The sequence below is a fragment of the Mesoplodon mirus genome (assembly GCF_964341445.2).
Source record: "Mesoplodon mirus genome assembly, contig: SUPER_3_unloc_19, whole genome shotgun sequence".
NCBI classification, from domain to species: Eukaryota; Metazoa; Chordata; class Mammalia; order Artiodactyla; family Ziphiidae; genus Mesoplodon; species Mesoplodon mirus.
The window spans coordinates 262,126-286,847 of NW_028295568.1; the positions used below are offsets into that span (position 1 = coordinate 262,126).

The window sequence follows — 24,722 nt, forward strand, 5'->3', positions numbered from 1 at the left end:
TCAGGAACCTTGTTTGGCCAGGGGAAACAGTGCATATGTGTAGGTCTTGGGCTGGCTCCCTTTCTCATCAGTGCTCCCCACCAAGTGCCCACCATTCCGTCCACCAACAGAAGAGACCTCTCCCCAGCCTCCCGTGATGAGGTCTGTGGAAGTCACAAACTGGAGGTCCAATCAACAAGGATGCTCTGACCTAACAAATATTCTCCCTCATGTGAGGTTTAAGGATTTGGTTTTGGAGCCCCAGAAGAAAAAAGATCCTGCAGATTTGGTGTGGAGAAACCCTTGTGAGCAGGGCATTCAAAAGTTGAATTAGTGGCTGGAGGAGGACTGGATGCTGGACGTTCCAGGAGTGAACGCTGGAATTCCAGGTGGGAGCCTGTTTCTGGCCGCAGCGCGGGTCATGCCACAGGCTAGAGGTAGAAGCCTCGGAGTCAGACACAGCTCAAGGGTGGACTGGATGCTCTCGAGATAAGGCCAGCTAAGAGCTGTGAGCTCACTGAAGTTCGAAAACCGGCTCCCGGCCCCCACCCCTCCCTCCCCTCAATCTAGTAAAATTGATGCTCATCTCTGTAGTGTTGGAACATGATGGTAAGGATGGTGGTGCCGCGGGTTCTTGTGCTGGTCCTAGCTCAGGCTTGTTTGCTTGCTTCCTTCGCATACTACAGACAGGGCTTTGCATAGAGAAGTGGGCTGGTGGATCACTGTTCTGCAAAGATCCCATTGTGCGACTGCAGCAGGTTACCTTCTCTGAGCCTCAGTGTTCTCATCTGTAAAATAGGCATATCGTTCCTTCTTTTCCTAATAACCAAACAAGTGTTCTTGTACTTTACCTTAAATAAATGTCCTTTAAAGATGCCAAGCCTTTCTGACATCATTTTTGTGCATAAATACAAGTGATTAAAAGAGAAAGGCATTGGCCAATAACTTCATCAAAACTGCCACGGTGATTGTAGGACCATCCTGATTTCAGAGTTAGTAAAATGTGAAAACTACAACACCTGTGTACCTACCATCTTGCTTCAGAGACAGAACAATTCCCAGCAGCACTAACAGCCTTGTGTCAACCTCCTTGAGCTAGCCTTTCCACCCTAGAGTAAACTGTCCTCCATTTTGTGTTTACTCTTCCTTCAGGTTTAGCTACCGTTTTTTTAAACATGGACCCTATGCAATCCGTTGTTTGAGCTTGTTTCAGAATGGTTCCATGAGTGGAACTGTATCCCATTCTTTTGATGTTTTTAAAAACCATGAGAAGTTGATCTATGCTAATGTGTGTAGCTCATTTATTTTTCACTATTGAATATGCCAATCTCATCCTATCCTGCTGTATGAATTCTGCTGATGGAAATTTGGGCTGTTGCCCGTGTTGTGCTGTTAAGTTATTTTTGCTCTAAACATTCTCAGAGTTGTTTCTTAGACCATGTGTGTTTCTCCAGGGTATATACCTGGGCAGGGAACGGCTAAGTCTAGATGAGAGTGCTTGCTGTTCTGATTGCTAGCTAATACTGCCGCCCTTATTTCTGTCCACTGAATAGCCCGAGGGGACATGAGTCCTGTTCTGGCTCTGTTCACAGACCTTCAGTGGGAATAAGTGTTTATTAAAAGAATAGGGGGTGGATTCCCTGCTGGCGCAGTGGTTGAGAGTCCACCTGAGGATGCAGGGAACATGAGTTCGTGCCCCGGTCCTGGAAGATCCCACAGGCCGCGGAGCGGCTGGGCCCGTGAGCCATGGCCGCTGGGCCTGCGCGTCCGGAGCCTGTGCTCCGTGACGGAGAGGCCACAACAGTGAGTGGCCCGCGTACCGCAAAAAAAAAAAAATAATAATAAGAATAGCGGGATAGTGAAGGAGAGCTTCCCAGACCATAGTCTGACTTTGAGCCATGGCCCTGGGGGGCAAAGCCAGAAAGGAGTGGAAGCCAGATGGAGCAGTGCTGTTGGCGCTGAGCATGCGTGTGAGGCGGGGCTGCCCTTGCCTGGACACTGGGTCTCAGACTGTGGCACAGCTGACATCACAGAATCCACTGTGAGGCTACGGCTGGGCTTCGGGACCTAGAAATTCAGACAAAACACTGCATGCGTTCTCAGACTGTATGTTTTTTTATTTAAATTGCAGTAAGGAAGCTGAAATGGGCTCTCCAGGGGTATTTCCCAGAGCCCTGGTCCCCTTTGCAGCTCCCAGCTCTAGGTCCTATTAATGGGCTTCAACGGTCACTGGCTCCATGGTCTCAGATGTCACACCGGTGATTTCCAGGCCCTGGCCACTCTCTGCTGTCTCTGTCATGGCCTCCACTCGGGTCCCTTCCACTGGCTCCGCCAGGATGCTCCCATGTTTATTTCGTGATGAGGCCACTGTCTTTTTTGTAAGTCTGGCTCTCACATTCCTGAAGAAAGAGCTGATCCTGCTGAGTATGTTGGTGGTGGGACCTGAACGCGCTGGAGATAAGCTCCTGCCCGATTTGTGCGAGGTCTTGGACTCACTGGTGATAGGAGCACGGCTGATGCCTTTAGGAGCAGCGCCCTGCTCGCTGCCCCCCGGGCTGCCGTGGCCTTTGGCCTTTTGGTCCTCTCTAGTGGCTCTGCGGCCGCCTGAGCACGGGCCAGCTGCTTTGGGGATTGTCTTGCTCCCCGCTGCCTTGTGGTGGCTTTCCACGGAACTGCAGAGCTTGGGGCTCGTCAGAGCTCTGTCCTCTCCCCAGTGCTCCCTCCTCTCCCTTCTTCCCTTGCGGGCCTGGGACACTCTCTGTGAGCTGCCATCCTGTTCGCTCACTTTGCCTTCCTGTGGCAAGCTTGAGACGAGGGTCCCCTCATCGTCCTTGTCGGCTCTTGCTTTGACAGTCTTGCTGGTAGGTTCTGCTCCGACCACAGTCATGCCGGCCCCTGGGGAGAGGCTGGTGGACGTGCTGGAAGCATACTCTGAATTGTTCTCAGCACCTGCCAAGGCCGTTTTCCCGCTCCTCAGGGATGTTGTGGCAGTGTCCCCAGTGGCTCTGTTGGTTTTGCTTCCTCCGGGCCCGTCGCTGGCTGTGGCTGCTATGGCCGTGCTCCGCTCTTCAGCGGCAGGAGACTTGATCACTGCTGTGCTCAAAGCACCCGCTGCGGTGCCTCCTGCCACCCCTGCTGTCTCCACCTTAATCGTTGACTGCGATGCTGATGCTTTGTCGAGCCCTGTAGTAGGTTTTGCTTTCGCAGTGGCCATATTCGGGGATGGTATCGGGCTTGTGAGAGTCCAGTTGGATTCCGTGCCCCCCAGCAAAAGCTGCAGGCGTGGCCCTGGCCACCTCAGGGCACGTGTGCAGGCTGCTGACGTTCACCTGGTCCTGATGCCCCTTTCCTTGGAAATCCTCCACGGCCGGGCTCCTCCCGTCCTGCTCCTCCTCGAACACAGGCATGCAGGGCATGTCCCAGACGGGAACGGCATAGGTGTTGCTTTCACTGTCCACTGGTGGTCGCAGGAGGTAAATCAGCTGTTCCCACTCGGTGAAGAGGTCTTCCCGCGCGTCCAGAGGGGGACACAGCTGCAGGTAGAAGCAGCGGCCAGTGGCAAGCTTCACGCGCAGCTGTTGTTTCTCACGATTGTGAGTGGAGATCCTCACGAACTCCAAGGGAAGGAGCCTGGTGAGCTCTAAGGTCTTTGCAGCCTTGTGGCTCTTGCCCTTGGTGGCCTGGCTGCGCTCGGCATGCTTTTCACAGCCGGTGGCCCGTTGGGCCAGCAGCATGATGTCTGGGAGCGGGAGGACGGGGCTGGTGGATGTGATGCCCATGGTCACCAGGCCGCCCCAGTTGTGCACGTCAATCGCTTCTCCCCTCTTCGTGACCTGGATGAAGTCGCTCTCGAATATCGGCGCGTACTTGAAATGGTCGTATTCGCCCTTGTGCAGTTGCTGCTGCAGCTTCCCCGTGGTGGTGTTGAACAGGTCCACCCAGGTGCTGCTCCGGGCCGTGTGATACGGGAGCAGAGAGTCCCCACTCATGGCTGTCTTTGATCACGACAGGCAGCGCGGTTAAGGCGGCTCCCTGGCCCTTCCCTCCCTCGGCCTCACTGGCAGAAGAGCGAGCTGCGATGCTCCTGCGTCACACACGCGGCCCTGTGGCAGGTCTTCCAAGCCCGCCCAACAGGCCCCCACGTTTGCCTCCGGGTCTCCCAGAGGCAGGGGTGTGTGTAGGGGCACAGATGATCACAGTTGGGACGCTGTAGGGCGCCTGGAGCCCAGGCTGAATCTCTTCAAGTGTGTCGAGAGGTACGGTAGGCTCCCCCTCCGCCTCACCTCACTTCTGCTTCTGGGATTTTATCTCCCCAAGAGGCTGTGGTGAACTTCCATCCTAGTGAGAGAAGTAACCACTTTGTCAGCCTAACCCCCTGGCACAGCCTATTTATCCTCTGATGCTCTTTGTGACCTATCAGTGTCACAAAGCCCTTTGTGACCTATCACTGTCACAGAGCCCTTTGCCTCATCCCCCAGCTGCCCCCTCAGGGCAGGGCCCCCATCCTCTCCCAAACACCCCATTGCCCCCACGGAGGACAGGCCCATCCTGCCAGGGACTCAGGTGCGTTACCAAAATAAAAATGTCTTCAAGTGGGAAAGTTTTGTGTGGGTCCTTTTTCTTTTCCTCCCCCAAATTCAGCTACTGGATGAAATCTATAGCAATGTAAGACGATGGGATCAATTTGAACCATTTAAGCTCATGGTTTAATTGTATCGAATAGGGCAGAGTTGGCAGTGGCGGTCCTTACTCTGTCCTTTCATAAAATCTCAGTAAACGTGGACGATGGTGAGTGCCAGTTCCCCTGTGAAGCCTTCCCTAACCCAGAACTCCTTCCCATGCCCCAGACCCCCTCCTCTGAATAGATCCAGTCCCCAAACACACGTCTCTCATTGTATTTGTCACTCAGAGTTGTGATCATGACTCGTGCTGTCCTGTCTCCTCCACCATCTGTGTACCTCTGTGCGGGACCGGGGTGGCACACTGTCTGAAAGTTGTTGCACCGAGGTAGTTCCCTCTCTGCACCATCACCTGCCACCTTGAGCAAGTCCTTCAAATGCTCTGAACTTCCGCTTGCTTATCCGCAAAGTGGAAAGACGTGAGAATCGGAAGGGGGCACACACATTCAAGAACTTTATAAACAGCTAAGGGCTATGCACGTGTTGTTTTTCCCGTAAATTTATTTTATTATTTATTTTGGGCTTCTCTTGTTGGGGAGCACGGGCTCTAGGCGTGCGGGCTTCGGTAGTTGTGGCTCGCGGGCTCTAGAGCACAGGCTCAGTAGTTGTGGCGCACGGGCTTAGTTGCTCCGTGGCATGTGGGATCTTCCTGGACCAGGGCTCGAACCTGGGTCCCCTGCGTCGGCAGGCGGATCCTTAACCACTGCGCCACCAGGGAAGTCCCTGTGCACGTGTTTTTAATGCATTTTCTTCCTTCAGACTAGTGTTTCCCTGCACTTGCCTGTGTGGAAATCATCAGATCAAAGGAGTGTGATGTGATCTTTTTGTAATTTCTCCTCCTTGGGTCCAAGGAAAAGCTGGTGGAGAGTAAAGCATTAATTGCGGCTCCCTGCAGCTCCTAGTCTTCTGGGAAACTCTGGGTTAATTCTGGGGTCAGGAACCTTGTTTGGCCAGGGGAAACAGTGCATATGTGTAGGTCTTGGGCTGGCTCCCTTTCTCATCAGTGCTCCCCACCAAGTGCCCACCATTCCGTCCACCAACAGAAGAGACCTCTCCCCAGCCTCCCGTGATGAGGTCTGTGGAAGTCACAAACTGGAGGTCCAATCAACAAGGATGCTCTGACCTAACAAATGCTCTCCCTCATGTGAGGTTTAAGGATTTGGTTTTGGAGCCCCAGAAGAAAAAAGTTCCTGCAGATTTGGTGTGGAGAAACCCTTGTGAGCAGGGCATTCAAAAGTTGAATTAGTGGCTGGAGGAGGACTGGATGCTGGACGTTCCAGGAGTGAACGCTGGAATTCCAGGTGGGAGCCTGTTTCTGGCCGCAGCCCGGGTCATGCCAGAGGCTAGAGGTAGAAGCCTGGGAGCCAGACACAGCTCAAGGGTGGACTGGATGCTCTCGAGATAAGGCCAGCTAAGAGCTGTGAGCTCACTGAAGTTCGAAAACCGGCTCCCGGCCCCCACCCCTCCCTCCCCTCAATCTAGTAAAATTGATGCTCATCTCTGTAGTGTTGGAACATGATGGTAAGGATGGTGGTGCCGCGGGTTCTTGTGCTGGTCCTAGCTCAGGCTTGTTTGCTTGCTTCCTTCGCATACTACAGACAGGGCTTTGCATAGAGAAGTGGGCTGGTGGATCACTGTTCTGCAAAGATCCCATTGTGCGACTGCAGCAGGTTACCTTCTCTGAGCCTCAGTGTTCTCATCTGTAAAATAGGCATATCGTTCCTTCTTTTCCTAATAACCAAACAAGTGTTCTTGTACTTTACCTTAAATAAATGTCCTTTAAAGATGCCAAGCCTTTCTGACATCATTTTTGTGCATAAATACAAGTGATTAAAAGAGAAAGGCATTGGCCAATAACTTCATCACAACTGCCACGGTGATTGTAGGACCATCCTGATTTCAGAGTTAGTAAAATGTGAAAACTACAACACCTGTGTACCTACCATCTTGCTTCAGAGACAGAACAATTCCCAGCAGCACTAACAGCCTTGTGTCAACCTCCTTGAGCTAGCCTTTCCACCCTAGAGTAAACTGTCCTCAATTTTGTGTTTACTCTTCCCTCAGGTTTAGCTACCGTTTTTTTAAACATGGACCCTATGCAATCCGTTGTTTGAGCTTGTTTCAGAATGGTTCCATGAGTGGAACTGTATCCCATTCTTTTGATGTTTTTAAAAACCATGAGAAGTTGATCTATGCTAATGTGTGTAGCTCATTTATTTTTCACTATTGAATATGCCAATCTCATCCTATCCTGCTGTATGAATTCTGCTGATGGAAATTTGGGCTGTTGCCCGTGTTGTGCTGTTAAGTTATTTTTGCTCTAAACATTCTCAGAGTTGTTTCTTAGACCATGTGTGTTTCTCCAGGGTATATACCTGGGCAGGGAACGGCTAAGTCTAGATGAGAGTGCTTGCTGTTCTGATTGCTAGCTAATACTGCCGCCCTTATTTCTGTCCACTGAATAGCCCGAGGGGACATGAGTCCTGTTCTGGCTCTGTTCACAGACTTTCAGTGGGAATAAGTGTTTATTAAAAGAATAGGGGGTGGATTCCCTGCTGGCGCAGTGGTTGAGAGTCCACCTGAGGATGCAGGGAACATGAGTTCGTGCCCCGGTACTGGAAGATCCCACAGGCCGCGGAGCGGCTGGGCCCGTGAGCCATGGCCGCTGGGCCTGCACGTCCGGAGCCTGTGCTCCGTGACGGGAGAGGCCACAACAGTGAGTGGCCCGCGTACCGCAAAAAAAAAAAAAAAAATAAGAATAGCGGGATAGTGAAGGAGAGCTTCCCAGACCATAGTCTGACTTTGAGCCATGGCCCTGGGGGGCAAAGCCAGAAAGGAGTGGAAGCCAGATGGAGCAGTGCTGTTGGCGCTGAGCATGCGTTTGAGGTGGGGCTGCCCTTGCCTGGACACTGGGTCTCAGACTGTGGCACAGCTGACATCACAGAATCCACTGTGAGGCTACGGCTGGGCTTCGGGACCTAGAAATTCAGACAAAACACTGCATGCGTTCTCAGACTGTATGTTTTTTTATTTAAATTGCAGTAAGGAAGCTGAAATGGGCTCTCCAGGGGTATTTCCCAGAGCCCTGGTCCCCTTTGCAGCTCCCAGCTCTAGGTCCTATTGATGGGCTTCAACGGTCACTGGCTCCATGGTCTCAGATGTCACACCGGTGATTTCCAGGCCCTGGCCACTCTCTGCTGTCTCTGTCATGGCCTCCACTCGGGTCCCTTCCACTGGCTCCGCCAGGATGCTCCCATGTTTATTTCGTGATGAGGCCACTGTCTTTTTTGTAAGTCTGGCTCTCACATTCCTGAAGAAAGAGCTGATCCTGCTGAGTATGTTGGTGGTGGGACCTGAACGCGCTGGAGATAAGCTCCTGCCCGATTTGTGCGAGATCTTGGACTCACTGGTGTTAGGAGCACGGCTGATGCCTTTGGGAGCAGCGCCCTGCTCGCTGCCCCCCGGGCTGCCGTGGCCTTTGGCCTTTTGGTCCTCTCTAGTGGCTCTGCGGCCGCCTGAGCACGGGCCAGCTGCTTTGGGGATTGTCTTGCTCCCTGCTGCCTTGTGGTGGCTTTCAACGGAACTGCAGAGCTTGGGGCTCGTCAGAGCTCTGTCCTCTCCCCAGTGCTCCCTCCTCTCCCTTCTTCCCTTGCGGGCCTGGGACACTCTCTGTGAGCTGCCATCCTGTTCGCTCACTTTGCCTTCCTGTGGCAAGCTTGAGACGAGGGTCCCCTCATCGTCCTTGTCGGCTCTTGCTTTGACAGTCTTGCTGGTAGGTTCTGCTCCGACCACAGTCATGCCGGCCCCTGGGGAGAGGCTGGTGGACGTGCTGGAAGCATACTCTGAATTGTTCTCAGCACCTGCCAAGGCCGTTTTCCCGTTCCTCAGGGATGTTGTGGCAGTGTCCCCAGTGGCTCTGTTAGTTTTGCTTCCTCCGGGCCCATCGCTGGCTGTGGCTGCTACGGCCGTGCTCCGCTCTTCAGCGGCAGGAGACTTGATCACTGCCGTGCTCAAAGCACCCGCTGCGGTGCCTCCTGCCACCCCTGCTGTCTCCACCTTAATCGTTGACTGCGATGCTGATGCTTTGTCGAGCCCTGTAGTAGGTTTTGCTTCCGCAGTGGCCATATTCGGGCATGGTATCGGGCTTGTGGGAGTCCAGTTGGATTCCGTGCCCCCCAGCAAATGCTGCAGGCGTGGCCCCGGCCACCTCAGGGCACGTGTGCAGGCTGCTGACGTTCACCTGGTCCTGATGCCCCTTTCCTTGGAAATCCTCCACGCCCGGGCTCCTCCCGTCCTGCTCCTCCTCGAACACAGGCATGCAGGGCATGTCCCAGACGGGAACGGCATAGGTGTTGCTTTCACTGTCCACTGGTGGTCGCAGGAGGTAAATCAGCTGTTCCCACTCGGCGAAGAGGTCTTCCCGCGCGTCCAGAGGGGGACACAGCTGCAGGTAGAAGCAGCGGCCAGTGGCAAGCTTCACGCGCAGCTGTTGTTTCTCACGATTGTGAGTGGAGATCCTCACGAACTCCAAGGGAAGGAGCCAGGTGAGCTCTAAGGTCTTTGCAGCCTTGTGGCTCTTGCCCTTGGTGGCCTGGCTGCGCTCGGCGTGCTTTTCACAGCCGGTGGCCCGTTGGGCCAGCAGCATGATGTCTGGGAGCGGGAGGACGGGGCTGGTGGATGTGATGCCCATGGTCACCAGGCCGCCCCAGTTGTGCACGTCAATCGCTTCTCCCCTCTTCGTGACCTGGATGAAGTCGCTCTCGAATATCGGCGCGTACTTGAAATGGTCGTATTCGCCCTTGTGCAGTTGCTGCTGCAGCTTCCCCGTGGTGGTGTTGAACAGGTCCACCCAGGTGCTGCTCCGGGCCGTGTGATACGGGAGCAGAGAGTCCCCACTCATGGCTGTCTTTGATCACGACAGGCAGCGCGGTTAAGGCGGCTCCCTGGCCCTTCCCTCCCTCGGCCTCACTGGCAGAAGAGCGAGCTGTGATTCTCCTGCGTCACACACGCGGCCCTGTGGCAGGTCTTCCAAGCCCGCCCCACAGGCCCCCACGTTTGCCTCCGGGTCTCCCAGAGGCAGGGGTGTGTGTAGGGGCACAGATGATCACAGTTGGGACACTGTAGGGTGCCTGGAGCCCAGGCTGAATCTCTTCAAGTGTGTCGAGAGGTACGGTAGGCTCCCCCTCCGCCTCACCTCACTTCTGCTTCTGGGTTTTTATCTCCCCAAGAGGCTGTGGTGAACTTCCGTCCTAGTGAGAGAAGTAACCACTTTGTCAGCCTAACCCCCTGGCACAGCCTATTTATCCTCTGATGCCCTTTGTGACCTATCAGTGTCACAAAGCCCTTTGTGACCTATCACTGTCACAGAGCCCTTTGCCTCATCCCCCAGCTGCCCCCTCAGGGCAGGGCCCCCATCCTCTCACAAACACCCCATTGCCCCCGCGGAGGACAGGCCCATCCTGCCAGGGACTCAGGTGCGTTACCAAAATAAAAATGTCTTCAAGTGGGAAAGTTTTGTGTGGGTCCTTTTTCTTTTCCTCCCCCAAATTCAGCTACTGGATGAAATCTATAGCAATGTAAGACGATGGGATCAATTTGAACCATTTAAGCTCATGGTTTAATTGTATCGAATAGGGCAGAGTTGGCAGTGGCGGTCCTTACTCTGTCCTTTCATAAAATCTCAGTAAACGTGGACGATGGTGAGTGCCAGTTCCCCTGTGAAGCCTTCCCTAACCCAGAACTCCTTCCCATGCCCCAGACCCCCTCCTCTGAATAGATCCAGTCCCCAAACACACGTCTCTCATTGTATTTGTCACTCAGAGTTGTGATCATGACTCGTGCTGTCCTGTCTCCTCCACCATCTGTGTACCTCTGTGCGGGACCGGGGTGGCACACTGTCTGAAAGTTGTTGCACTGAGGTAGCTCCCTCTCTGCACCATCACCTGCCACCTTGAGCAAGTCCTTCAAATGCTCTGAACTTCCGCTTGCTTATCCGCAAAGTGGAAAGACGTGAGAATCGGAAGGGGGCACACACATTCAAGAACTTTATAAACAGCTAAGGGCTATGCACGTGTTGTTTTTCCCGTAAATTTATTTTATTATTTATTTTGGGCTTCTCTTGCTGGGGAGCACGGGCTCTAGGCGTGCGGGCTTCGGTAGTTGTGGCTCACGGGCTCTAGAGCACAGGCTCAGTAGTTGTGGCGCACGGGCTTAGTTGCTCCGTGGCATGTGGGATCTTCCTGGACCAGGGCTCGAACCTGGGTCCACTGCGTCGGCAGGCGGATCCTTAACCACTGCGCCACCAGGGAAGTCCCTGTGCACGTGTTTTTAATGCATTTTCTTCCTTCAGACTAGTGTTTCCCTGCACTTGCCTGTGTGGAAATCATCAGATCAAAGGAGTGTGATGTGATCTTTCTGTAATTTCTCCTCCTTGGGTCCAAGGAAAAGCTGGTGGAGAGTAAAGCATTAATTGCGGCTCCCTGCAGCTCCTAGTCTTCTGGGAAACTCTGGGTTAATTCTGGGGTCAGGAACCTTGTTTGGCCAGGGGAAACAGTGCATATGTGTAGGTCTTGGGCTGGCTCCCTTTCTCATCAGTGCTCCCCACCAAGTGCCCACCATTCCGTCCACCAACAGAAGAGACCTCTCCCCAGCCTCCCGTGATGAGGTCTGTGGAAGTCACAAACTGGAGGTCCAATCAACAAGGATGCTCTGACCTAACAAATACTCTCCCTCATGTGAGGTTTAAGGATTTGGTTTTGGAGCCCCAGAAGAAAAAAGTTCCTGCAGATTTGGTGTGGAGAAACCCTTGTGAGCAGGGCATTCAAAAGTTGAATTAGTGGCTGGAGGAGGACTGGATGCTGGACGTTCCAGGAGTGAACGCTGGAATTCCAGGTGGGAGCCTGTTTCTGGCCGCAGCCCGGGTCATGCCAGAGGCTAGAGGTAGAAGCCTGGGAGCCAGACACAGCTCAAGGGTGGACTGGATGCTCTCGAGATAAGGCCAGCTAAGAGCTGTGAGCTCACTGAAGTTCGAAAACCGGCTCCCGGCCCCCACCCCTCCCTCCCCTCAATCTAGTAAAATTGATGCTCATCTCTGTAGTGTTGGAACATGATGGTAAGGATGGTGGTGCCGCGGGTTCTTGTGCTGGTCCTAGCTCAGGCTTGTTTGCTTGCTTCCTTCGCATACTACAGACAGGGCTTTGCATAGAGAAGTGGGCTGGTGGATCACTGTTCTGCAAAGATCCCATTGTGCGACTGCAGCAGGTTACCTTCTCTGAGCCTCAGTGTTCTCATCTGTAAAATAGGCATATCGTTCCTTCTTTTCCTAATAACCAAACAAGTGTTCTTGTACTTTACCTTAAATAAATGTCCTTTAAAGATGCCAAGCCTTTCTGACATCATTTTTGTGCATAAATACAAGTGATTAAAAGAGAAAGGCATTGGCCAATAACTTCATCACAACTGCCACGGTGATTGTAGGACCATCCTGATTTCAGAGTTAGTAAAATGTGAAAACTACAACACCTGTGTACCTACCATCTTGCTTCAGAGACAGAACAATTCCCAGCAGCACTAACAGCCTTGTGTCAACCTCCTTGAGCTAGCCTTTCCACCCTAGAGTAAACTGTCCTCAATTTTGTGTTTACTCTTCCCTCAGGTTTAGCTACCGTTTTTTTAAACATGGACCCTATGCAATCCGTTGTTTGAGCTTGTTTCAGAATGGTTCCATGAGTGGAACTGTATCCCATTCTTTTGATGTTTTTAAAAACCATGAGAAGTTGATCTATGCTAATGTGTGTAGCTCATTTATTTTTCACTATTGAATATGCCAATCTCATCCTATCCTGCTGTATGAATTCTGCTGATGGAAATTTGGGCTGTTGCCCGTGTTGTGCTGTTAAGTTATTTTTGCTCTAAACATTCTCAGAGTTGTTTCTTAGACCATTTGTGTTTCTCCAGGGTATATACCTGGGCAGGGAACGGCTAAGTCTAGATGAGAGTGCTTGCTGTTCTGATTGCTAGCTAATACTGCCGCCCTTATTTCTGTCCACTGAATAGCCCGAGGGGACATGAGTCCTGTTCTGGCTCTGTTCACAGACCTTCAGTGGGAATAAGTGTTTATTAAAAGAATAGGGGGTGGATTCCCTGCTGGCGCAGTGGTTGAGAGTCCACCTGAGGATGCAGGGAACATGAGTTCGTGCCCCGGTACTGGAAGATCCCACAGGCCGCGGAGCGGCTGGGCCCGTGAGCCATGGCCGCTGGGCCTGCGCGTCCGGAGTCTGTGCTCCGTGACGGGAGAGGCCACAACAGTGAGTGGCCCGCGTACCGCAAAAAAAAAAAAAAAAAAATAAGAATAGCGGGATAGTGAAGGAGAGCTTCCCAGACCATAGTCTGACTTTGAGCCATGGCCCTGGGGGGCAAAGCCAGAAAGGAGTGGAAGCCAGATGGAGCAGTGCTGTTGGCGCTGAGCATGCGTGTGAGGCGGGGCTGCCCTTGCCTGGACACTGGGTCTCAGACTGTGGCACAGCTGACATCACAGAATCCACTGTGAGGCTACGGCTGGGCTTCGGGACCTAGAAATTCAGACAAAACACTGCATGCGTTCTCAGACTGTATGTTTTTTTATTTAAATTGCAGTAAGGAAGCTGAAATGGGCTCTCCAGGGGTATTTCCCAGAGCCCTGTTCCCCTTTGCAGCTCCCAGCTCTAGGTCCTATTGATGGGCTTCAACGGTCACTGGCTCCATGGTCTCAGATGTCACACCAGTGATTTCCAGGCCCTGGCCACTCTCTGCTGTCTCTGTCATGGCCTCCACTAGGGTCCCTTCCACTGGCTCCGCCAGGATGCTCCCATGTTTATTTCGTGATGAGGCCACTGTCTTTTTTGTAAGTCTGGCTCTCACATTCCTGAAGAAAGAGCTGATCCTGCTGAGTATGTTGGTGGTGGGACCTGAACGCGCTGGAGATAAGCTCCTGCCCGATTTGTGCGATGTCTTGGACTCACTGGTGATAGGAGCACGGCTGATGCCTTTGGGAGCAGCGCCCTGCTCGCTGCCCCCCGGGCTGCCGTGGCCTTTGGCCTTTTGGTCCTCTCTAGTGGCTCTGCGGCCGCCTGAGCACGGGCCAGCTGCTTTGGGGATTGTCTTGCTCCCCGCTGCCTTGTGGTGGCTTTCCACGGAACTGCAGAGCTTGGGGCTCGTCAGAGCTCTGTCCTCTCCCCAGTGCTCCCTCCTCTCCCTTCTTCCCTTGCGGGCCTGGGACACTCTCTGTGAGCTGCCATCCTGTTCGCTCACTTTGCCTTCCTGTGGCAAGCTTGAGACGAGGGTCCCCTCATCGTCCTTGTCGGCTCTTGCTTTGACAGTCTTGCTGGTAGGTTCTGCTCCGACCACAGTCATGCCGGCCCCTGGGGAGAGGCTGGTGGACGTGCTGGAAGCATACTCTGAATTGTTCTCAGCACCTGCCAAGGCCGTTTTCCCGCTCCTCAGGGATGTTGTGGCAGTGTCCCCAGTGGCTCTGTTGGTTTTGCTTCCTCCGGGCCCGTCGCTGGCTGTGGCTGCTATGGCCGTGCTCCGCTCTTCAGCGGCAGGAGACTTGATCACTGCCGTGCTCAAAGCACCCGCTGCGGTGCCTCCTGCCGCCCCTGCTGTCTCCACCTTAATCGTTGACTGCGATGCTGACGCTTTGTCGAGCCCTGTAGTAGGTTTTGCTTTCGCAGTGGCCACATCGGGCATGGTATCGGGCTTGTGGGAGTCCAGTTGGATTCCGTGCCCCCCAGCAAAAGCTGCAGGCGTGGCCCCGGCCACCTCAGGGCACGTGTGCAGGCTGCTGACGTTCACCTGGACCTGATGCCCCTTTCCTTGGAAATCCTCCACGGCCGGGCTCCTCCCGTCCTGCTCCTCCTCGAACACAGGCATGCAGGGCATGTCCCAGACGGGAACGGCATAGGTGTTGCTTTCACTGTCCACTGGTGGTCGCAGGAGGTAAATCAGCTGTTCCCACTCGGCGAAGAGGTCTTCCCGCGCGTCCAGAGGGGGACACAGCTGCAGGTAGAAGCAGCGGCCAGTGGCAAGCTTCACGCGCAGCTGTTGTTTCTCACGATTGTGAGTGGAGATCCTCACGAACTCCAAGGGAAGGAGCCAGGTGAGCTCTAAGGTCTTTGCAGCCTTGTGGCTCTTGCCCTTGGTGGCCTGGCTGCGCTCGGCGTGCTTTTCACAGCCGGTGGCCCGTTGGGCCAGCAGCATGATGTCTGGGAGCGGGAGGACGGGGCTGGTGGATGTGATGCCCATGGTCACCAGGCCGCCCCAGTTGTGCACGTCAATCGCTTCTCCCCTCTTCGTGACCTGGATGAAGTCGCTCTCGAATATCGGCGCGTACTTGAAATGGTCGTATTCGCCCTTGTGCAGTTGCTGCTGCAGCTTCCCCGTGGTGGTGTTGAACAGGTCCACCCAGGTGCTGCTCCGGGCCGTGTGATACGGGAGCAGAGAGTCCCCACTCATGGCTGTCTTTGATCACGACAGGCAGCGCGGTTAAGGCGGCTCCCTGGCCCTTCCCTCCCTCGGCCTCACTGGCAGAAGAGCGAGCTGTGATGCTCCTGCGTCACACACGCGGCCCTGTGGCAGGTCTTCCAAGCCCGCCCCACAGGCCCCCACGTTTGCCTCCGGGTCTCCCAGAGGCAGGGGTGTGTGTAGGGGCACAGATGATCACAGTTGGGACACTGTAGGGTGCCTGGAGCCCAGGCCGAATCTCTTCAAGTGTGTCGAGAGGTACGGTAGGCTCCCCCTCCGCCTCACCTCACTTCTGCTTCTGGGTTTTTATCTCCCCAAGAGGCTGTGGTGAACTTCCGTCCTAGTGAGAGAAGTAACCACTTTGTCAGCCTAACCCCCTGGCACAGCCTATTTATCCTCTGATGCCCTTTGTGACCTATCAGTGTCACAAAGCCCTTTGTGACCTATCACTGTCACAGAGCCCTTTGCCTCATCCCCCAGCTGCCCCCTCAGGGCAGGGCCCCCATCCTCTCACAAACACCCCATTGCCCCCGCGGAGGACAGGCCCATCCTGCCAGGGACTCAGGTGCGTTACCAAAATAAAAATGTCTTCAAGTGGGAAAGTTTTGTGTGGGTCCTTTTTCTTTTCCTCCCCCAAATTCAGCTACTGGATGAAATCTATAGCAATGTAAGACGATGGGATCAATTTGAACCATTTAAGCTCATGGTTTAATTGTATCGAATAGGGCAGAGTTGGCAGTGGCGGTCCTTACTCTGTCCTTTCATAAAATCTCAGTAAACGTGGACGATGGTGAGTGCCAGTTCCCCTGTGAAGCCTTCCCTAACCCAGAACTCCTTCCCATGCCCCAGACCCCCTCCTCTGAATAGATCCAGTCCCCAAACACACGTCTCTCATTGTATTTGTCACTCAGAGTTGTGATCATGACTCGTGCTGTCCTGTCTCCTCCACCATCTGTGTACCTCTGTGCGGGACCGGGGTGGCACACTGTCTGAAAGTTGTTGCACTGAGGTAGCTCCCTCTCTGCACCATCACCTGCCACCTTGAGCAAGTCCTTCAAATGCTCTGAACTTCCGCTTGCTTATCCGCAAAGTGGAAAGACGTGAGAATCGGAAGGGGGCACACACATTCAAGAACTTTATAAACAGCTAAGGGCTATGCACGTGTTGTTTTTCCCGTAAATTTATTTTATTATTTATTTTGGGCTTCTCTTGCTGGGGAGCACGGGCTCTAGGCGTGCGGGCTTCGGTAGTTGTGGCTCACGGGCTCTAGAGCACAGGCTCAGTAGTTGTGGCGCACGGGCTTAGTTGCTCCGTGGCATGTGGTATCTTCCTGGACCAGGGCTCGAACCTGGGTCCACTGCGTCGGCAGGCGGATCCTTAACCACTGCGCCACCAGGGAAGTCCCTGTGCACGTGTTTTTAATGCATTTTCTTCCTTCAGACTAGTGTTTCCCTGCACTTGCCTGTGTGGAAATCATCAGATCAAAGGAGTGTGATGTGATCTTTTTGTAATTTCTCCTCCTTGGGTCCAAGGAAAAGCTGGTGGAGAGTAAAGCATTAATTGCGGCTCCCTGCAGCTCCTAGTCTTCTGGGAAACTCTGGGTTAATTCTGGGGTCAGGAACCTTGTTTGGCCAGGGGAAACAGTGCATATGTGTAGGTCTTGGGCTGGCTCCCTTTCTCATCAGTGCTCCCCACCAAGTGCCCACCATTCCGTCCACCAACAGAAGAGACCTCTCCCCAGCCTCCCGTGATGAGGTCTGTGGAAGTCACAAACTGGAGGTCCAATCAACAAGGATGCTCTGACCGAACAAATACTCTCCCTCATGTGAGGTTTAAGGATTTGGTTTTGGAGCCCCAGAAGAAAAAAGTTCCTGCAGATTTGGTGTGGAGAAACCCTTGTGAGCAGGGCATTCAAAAGTTGAATTAGTGGCTGGAGGAGGACTGGATGCTGGACGTTCCAGGAGTGAACGCTGGAATTCCAGGTGGGAGCCTGTTTCTGGCCGCAGCCCGGGTCATGCCAGAGGCTAGAGGTAGAAGCCTGGGAGCCAGACACAGCTCAAGGGTGGACTGGATGCTCTCGAGATAAGGCCAGCTAAGAGCTGTGAGCTCACTGAAGTTCGAAAACCGGCTCCCGGCCCCCACCCCTCCCTCCCCTCAATCTAGTAAAATTGATGCTCATCTCTGTAGTGTTGGAACATGATGGTAAGGATGGTGGTGCCGCGGGTTCTTGTGCTGGTCCTAGCTCAGGCTTGTTTGCTTGCTTCCTTCGCATACTACAGACAGGGCTTTGCATACAGAAGTGGGCTGGTGGATCACTGTTCTGCAAAGATCCCATTGTGCGACTGCAGCAGGTTAACTTCTCTGAGCCTCAGTGTTCTCATCTGTAAAATAGGCATATCGTTCCTTCTTTTCCTAATAACCAAACAAGTGTTCTTGTACTTTACCTTAAATAAATGTCCTTTAAAGATGCCAAGCCTTTCTGACATCATTTTTGTGCATAAATACAAGTGATTAAAAGAGAAAGGCATTGGCCAATAACTTCATCACAACTGCCACGGTGATTGTAGGACCATCCTGATTTCAGAGTTAGTAAAATGTGAAAACTACAACACCTGTGTACCTACCATCTTGCTTCAGAGACAGAACAATTCCCAGCAGCACTAACAGCCTTGTGTCAACCTCCTTGAGCTAGCCTTTCCACCCTAGAGTAAACTGTCCTCAATTTTGTGTTTACTCTTCCCTCAGGTTTAGCTACCGTTTTTTTAAACATGGACCCTATGCAATCCGTTGTTTGAGCTTGTTTCAGAATGGTTCCATGAGTGGAACTGTATCCCATTCTTTTGATGTTTTTAAAAACCATGAGAAGTTGATCTATGCTAATGTGTGTAGCTCATTTATTTTTCACTATTGAATATGCCAATCTCATCCTATCCTGCTGTATGAATTCTGCTGATGGAAATTTGGGCTGTTGCCCGTGTTGTGCTGTTAAGTTATTTTTGCTCTAAACATTCTCAGAGTTGTTTCTTAGACCATTTGTGTTTCTCCAGGGTATATACCTGGGCAGGGAACGGCTAAGTCTAGATGAGAGTGCTTGCTGTTCTGATTGCTAGCTAATACTGCCGCCCTTATTTCTGTCCACTGAATAGCCCGAGGGGACATGAGTCCTGTTCTGGCTCTGTTCACAGACCTTCAGTGGGAATAAGTGTTTATTAAAAGAATAGGGGGTGGATTCCCTGCTGGCGCAGTGGTTGAGAGTCCACCTGAGGATGCAGGGAACATGAGTTCGTGCCCCGGTACTGGAAGATCCCACAGGCCGCGGAGCGGCTGGGCCCGTGAGCCATGGCCGCTGGGCCTGCGCGTCCGGAGTCTGTGCTCCGTGACGGGAGAGGCCACAACAGTGAGTGGCCCGCGTACCGCAAAAAAAAAAAAAATAAAATAAGAATAGCGGGATAGTGAAGGAGAGCTTCCCAGACCATAGTCTGACTTTGAGCCATGGCCCTGGGGGGCAAAGCCAGAAAGGAGTGGAAGCCAGATGGAGCAGTGCTGTTGGCGCTGAGCATGCGTGTGAGGCGGGGCTGCCCTTGCCTGGACACTGGGTCTCAGACTGTGGCACAGCTGACATCACAGAATCCACTGTGAGGCTACGGCTGGGCTTCGGGACCTAGAAATTCAGACAAAACACTGCATGCGTTCTCAGACTGTATGTTTTTTTATTTAAATTGCAGTAAGGAAGCTGAAATGGGCTCTCCAGGGGTATTTCCCAGAGCCCTGTTCCCCTTTGCAGCTCCCAGCTCTAGGTCCTATTGATGGGCTTCAACGGTCACTGGCTCCATGGTCTCAGATGTCACACCAGTGATTTCCAGGCCCTGGCCACTCTCTGCTGTCTCTGTCATGGCCTCCACTCGGGTCCCTTCCACTGGCTCCGCCAGGATGCTCCCATGTTTATTTCGTGATGAGGCCACTGTCTTTTTTGTAAGTCTGGCTCTCACATTCCTGAAGAAAGAGCTGATCCTGCTGAGTATTTTGGTGGTGGGACCTGAACGCGCTGGAGATAAGCTCCTGCCCGATTTGTGCGAGGTCTTGGACTCACTGGTGATAGGAGCACGGCTGATGCCTTTGGGAGCAGCGCCCTGCTCGCTGCCCCCCGGGCTGCCGTGGCCTTTGGCCTTTTGGTCCTCTCTAGTGGCTCTGCGGCCGCCTGAGCACGGGCCAGCTGCTTTGGGGATTGTCTTGCTCCCCGCTGCCTTGTGGTGGCTTTCCACGGAACTGCAGAGCTTGGGGCTCGTCAGAGCTCTGTCCTCTCCCCAGTGCTCCCTCCTCTCCCTTCTTCCCTTGCGGGCCTGGGACACTCTCTGTGAGCTGCCATCCTGTTCGCTCACTTTGCCTTCCTGTGGCAAGCTTGAGACGAGGGTCCCCTCATCGTCCTTGTCGGCTCTTGCTTTGACAGTCTTGCTGGTAGGTTCTGCTCCGACCACAGTCATGCCGGCCCCTGGGGAGAGGCTGGTGGACGTGCTGGAAGCATACTCTGAATTGTTCTCAGCACCTGCCAAGGCCGTTTTCCCGCTCCTCAGGGATGTTGTGGCAGTGTCCCCAGTGGCTCTGTTGGTTTTGCTTCCTCCGGGCCCGTCGCTGGCTGTGGCTGCTATGGCCGTGCTCCGCTCTTCAGCGGCAGGAGACTTGATCACTGCCATGCTCAAAGCACCCGCTGCGGTGCCTCCTGCCACCCCTGCTGTCTCCACCTTAATCGTTGACTGCGATGCTGACGCTTTGTCGAGCCCTGTAGTAGGTTTTGCTTTCGCAGTGGCCACATCGGGCATGGTATCGGGCTTGTGGGAGTCCAGTTGGATTCCGTGCTCCCCAGCAAAAGCTGCAGGCGTGGCCCCGGCCACCTCAGGGCACGTGTGCAGGCTGCTGACGTTCACCTGGTCCTGATGCCCCTTTCCTTGGAAATCCTCCGCGGCCGGGCTCCTCCCGTCCTGCTCCTCCTCGAACACAGGCATGCAGGGCATGTCCCAGACGGGAACGGCATAGGTGTTGCTTTCACTGTCCACTGGTGTTAGCAGGAGGTAAATCAGCTGTTCCCACTCGGCGAAGAGGTCTTCCCGCGCGTCCCGAGGGGGACACAGCTGCAGGTAGAAGCAGCGGCCAGTGGCAAGCTTCACGCGCAGCTGTTGTTTCTCACGATTGTGAGTGGAGATCCTCACGAACTCCAAGGGAAGGAGCCTGGTGAGCTCTAAGGTCTTTGCAGCCTTGTGGCTCTTGCCCTTGGTGGCCTGGCTGCGCTCGGCGTGCTTTTCACAGCCGGTGGCCCGTTGGGCCAGCAGCATGATGTCTGGGAGCGGGAGGACGGGGCTGGTGGATGTGATGCCCATGGTCACCAGGCCGCCCCAGTTGTGCACGTCAATCGCTTCTCCCCTCTTCGTGACCTGGATGAAGTCGCTCTCGAATATCGACGCGTACTTGAAATGGTCGTATTCGCCCTTGTGCAGTTGCTGCTGCAGCTTCCCCGTGGTGGTGTTGAACAGGTCCACCCAGGTGCTGCTCCGGGCCGTGTGATACGGGAGCAGAGAGTCCCCACTCATGGCTGTCATTGATCACGACAGACAGCGCGGTTAAGGCGGCTCCCTGGCCCTTCCCTCCCTCGGCCTCACTGGCAGAAGAGCGAGCTGTGATGCTCCTGCGTCACACACGCGGCCCTGTGGCAGGTCTTCCAAGCCCGCCCCACAGGCCCCCACGTTTGCCTCCGGGTCTCCCAGAGGCAGGGGTGTGTGTAGGGGCACAGATGATCACAGTTGGGACGCTGTAGGGCGCCTGGAGCCCAGGCTGAATCTCTTCAAGTGTGTCGAGAGGTACGGTAGGCTCCCCTCCGCCTCACCTCACTTCTGCTTCTGGGTTTTTATCTCCCCAAGAGGCTGTGGTGAACTTCCGTCCTAGTGAGAGAAGTAACCACTTTGTCAGCCTAACCCCCTGGCACAGCCTATTTATCCTCTGATGCCCTTTGTGACCTATCAGTGTCACAAAGCCCTTTGTGACCTATCACTGTCACAGAGCCCTTTGCCTCATCCCCCAGCTGCCCCCTCAGGGCAGGGCCCCCATCCTCTCCCAAACACCCCATTGCCCCCGCGGAGGACAGGCCCATCGTGCCAGGGACTCACGTGCATTACCAAAATAAAAATGTCTTCAAGTGGGAAAGTTTTGTGTGGGTCCTTTTTCTTTTCCTCCCCCAAATTCAGCTACTGGATGAAATCTATAGCAATGTAAGACGATGGGATCAATTTGAACCATTTAAGCTCATGGTTTAATTGTATCGAATAGGGCAGAGTTGGCAGTGGCGGTCCTTACTCTGTCCTTTCATAAAATCTCAGTAAACGTGGACGATGGTGAGTGCCAGTTCCCCTGTGAAGCCTTCCCTAACCCAGAACTCCTTCCCATGCCCCAGACCCCCTCCTCTGAATAGATCCAGTCCCCAAACACACGTCTCTCATTGTATTTGTCACTCAGAGTTGTGATCATGACTCGTGCTGTCCTCTCTCCTCCACCATCTGTGTACCTCTGTGCGGGACCGGGGTGGCACACTGTCTGAAAGTTGTTGCACCGAGGTAGCTCCCTCTCTGCACCATCACCTGCCACCTTGAGCAAGTCCTTCAAATGCTCTGAACTTCCGCTTGCTTATCCGCAAAGTGGAAAGACGTGAGAATCGGAAGGGGGCACACACATTCAAGAACTTTATAAACAGCTAAGGGCTATGCACGTGTTGTTTTCCCCGTAAATTTATTTTATTATTTATTGTTGGCTTCTCTTGTTGGGGAGCACGGGCTCTAGGCGTGCGGGCTTCGGTAGTTGTGGCTCACGGGCTCTAGAGCACAGGCTCAGTAGTTGTGGCGCACGGGCTTAGTTGCTCCGTGGCATGTGGGATCTTCCTGGACCAGGGCTCGAACCTGGGTCCCCTGCGTCGGCAGGCGGATCCTTAACCACTGCGCCACCAGGGAAGTCCCTGTGCACGTGTTTTTAATGCATTTTCTTCCTTCAGACTAGTGTTTCCCTGCACTTGCCTGTGTGGAAATCATCAGATCAAAGGAGTGTGATGTGATCTTTTTGTAATTTCTCCTCCTTGGGTCCAAGGAAAAGCTGGTGGAGAGTAAAGCATTAATTGCGGCTCCCTGCAGCTCCTAGTCTTCTGGGAAACTCTGGGTTAATTCTGGGGTCAGGAACCTTGTTTGGCCAGGGGAAACAGTGCATATGTGTAGGTCTTGGGCTGGCTCCCTTTCTCATCAGTGCTCCCCACCAAGTGCCCACCATTCCGTCCACCAACAGAAGAGACCTCTCCCCAGCCTCCCGTGATGAGGTCTGTGGAAGTCACAAACTGGAGGTCCAATCAACAAGGATGCTCTGACCTAACAAATACTCTCCCTCATGTGAGGTTTAAGGATTTGGTTTTGGAGCCCCAGAAGAAAAAAGTTCCTGCAGATTTGGTGTGGAGAAACCCTTGTGAGCAGGGCATTCAAAAGTTGAATTAGTGGCTGGAGGAGGACTGGATGCTGGACGTTCCAGGAGTGAACGCTGGAATTCCAGGTGGGAGCCTGTTTCTGGCCGCAGCCCGGGTCATGCCAGAGGCTAGAGGTAGAAGCCTGGGAGCCAGACACAGCTCAAGGGTGGACTGGATGCTCTCGAGATAAGGCCAGCTAAGAGCTGTGAGCTCACTGAAGTTCGAAAACCGGCTCCCGGCCCCCACCCCTCCCTCCCCTCAATCTAGTAAAATTGATGCTCATCTCTGTAGTGTTGGAACATGATGGTAAGGATGGTGGTGCCGCGGGTTCTTGTGCTGGTCCTAGCTCAGGCTTGTTTGCTTGCTTCCTTCGCATACTACAGACAGGGTTTTGCATAGAGAAGTGGGCTGGTGGATCACTGTTCTGCAAAGATCCCATTGTGCGACTGCAGCAGGTTACCTTCTCTGAGCCTCAGTGTTCTCATCTGTAAAATAGGCATATCGTTCCTTCTTTTCCTAATAACCAAACAAGTGTTCTTGTACTTTACCTTAAATAAATGTCCTTTAAAGATGCCAAGCCTTTCTGACATCATTTTTGTGCATAAATACAAGTGATTAAAAGAGAAAGGCATTGGCCAATAACTTCATCACAACTGCCACGATGATTGTAGGACCATCCTGATTTCAGAGTTAGTAAAATGTGAAAACTACAACACCTGTGTACCTACCATCTTGCTTCAGAGACAGAACAATTCCCAGCAGCACTAACAGCCTTGTGTCAACCTCCTTGACTTAGCCTTTCCACCCTAGAGAAAACTGTCCTCCATTTTGCGTTGACTCTTCCCTCAGGTTTAGCTACCGTTTTTTTAAACATGGACCCTATGCAATCCGTTGTTTGAGCTTGTTTCAGAATGGTTCCATGAGTGGAACTGTATCCCATTCTTTTGATGTTTTTAAAAACCATGAGAAGTTGATCTATGCTAATGTGTGTAGCTCATTTATTTTTCACTATTGAATATGCCAATCTCATCCTATCCTGCTGTATGAATTCTGCTGATGGAAATTTGGGCTGTTGCCCGTGTTGTGCTGTTAAGTTATTTTTGCTCTAAACATTCTCAGAGTTGTTTCTTAGACCATGTGTGTTTCTCCAGGGTATATACCTGGGCAGGGAAGGGCGAAATCTAGATGAGAGTGCTTGCTGTTCTGATTGCTAGCTAATACCGCCGCCCTTATTTCTGTCCACTGAATAGCCCGAGGGGACATGAGTCCTGTTCTGGCTCTGTTCACAGACCTTCAGTGGGAATAAGTGTTTATTAAAAGAATAGGGGGTGGATTCCCTGCTGGCGCAGTGGTTGAGAGTCCACCTGAGGATGCAGGGAACATGAGTTCGTGCCCCGGTACTGGAAGATCCCACATGCCGCGGAGCGGCTGGGCCCGTGAGCCATGGCCACTGGGCCTGCGCGTCCGGAGCCTGTGCTCCGTGACAGGAGAGGCCACAACAGTGAGTGGCCCGCGTACCGCAAAAAAAAAAAAAAAAAAAAGAATAGCGGGATAGTGAAGGAGAGCTTCCCAGACCATAGTCTGACTTTGAGCCATGGCCCTGGGGGGCAAAGCCAGAAAGGAGTGGAAGCCAGATGGAGCAGTGTTTTTGGCACTGAGCATGCCTGTGAGGTGGGGCTGCCCTTGCCTGGACACTGGGTCTCAGACTGTGGCACAGCTGACATCACAGAATCCACTGTGAGGCTACGGCTGGGCTTCGGGACCTAGAAATTCAGACAAAACACTGCATGCGTTCTCAGACTGTTTAAATTGCAGTAAGGAAGCTGAAATGGGCTCTCCAGGGGTATTTCCCAGAGCCCTGGTCCCCTTTGCAGCTCCCAGCTCTAGGTCCTATTGATGGGCTTCAACGGTCACTGGCTCCATGGTCTCAGATGTCACACCGGTGATTTCCAGGCCCTGGCCACTCTCTGCTGTCTCTGTCATGGCCTCGACTCGGGTCCCTTCCACTGCCTCCGCCAGGATGCTCCCATGTTTATTTCGTGATGAGGCCACTGTCTTTTTTGTAAGTCTGGCTCTCA

The 24,722-nt window shown here is 53.4% G+C and overlaps 1 protein-coding gene across 1 annotated transcript in view; it reads right to left on the reverse strand.

Annotated features, from left to right (window-relative positions):
- Window positions 1-398: 398 nt before the first annotated feature.
- The window catches only part of LOC309801647 (Golgi-associated RAB2 interactor protein 4-like), a gene marked incomplete at both ends in the record, with an annotated part of 87,443 nt that continues 63,119 nt past the window's right edge, over window positions 399-24,722 (reverse strand). The window contains 2 exons of the mRNA XM_082646728.1: window positions 399-410; window positions 3,345-3,924. Coding sequence (XP_082502854.1) covers window positions 399-410; window positions 3,345-3,924 — 592 coding nt within the window. The remainder of the gene's footprint in view (window positions 411-3,344; window positions 3,925-24,722) is intronic.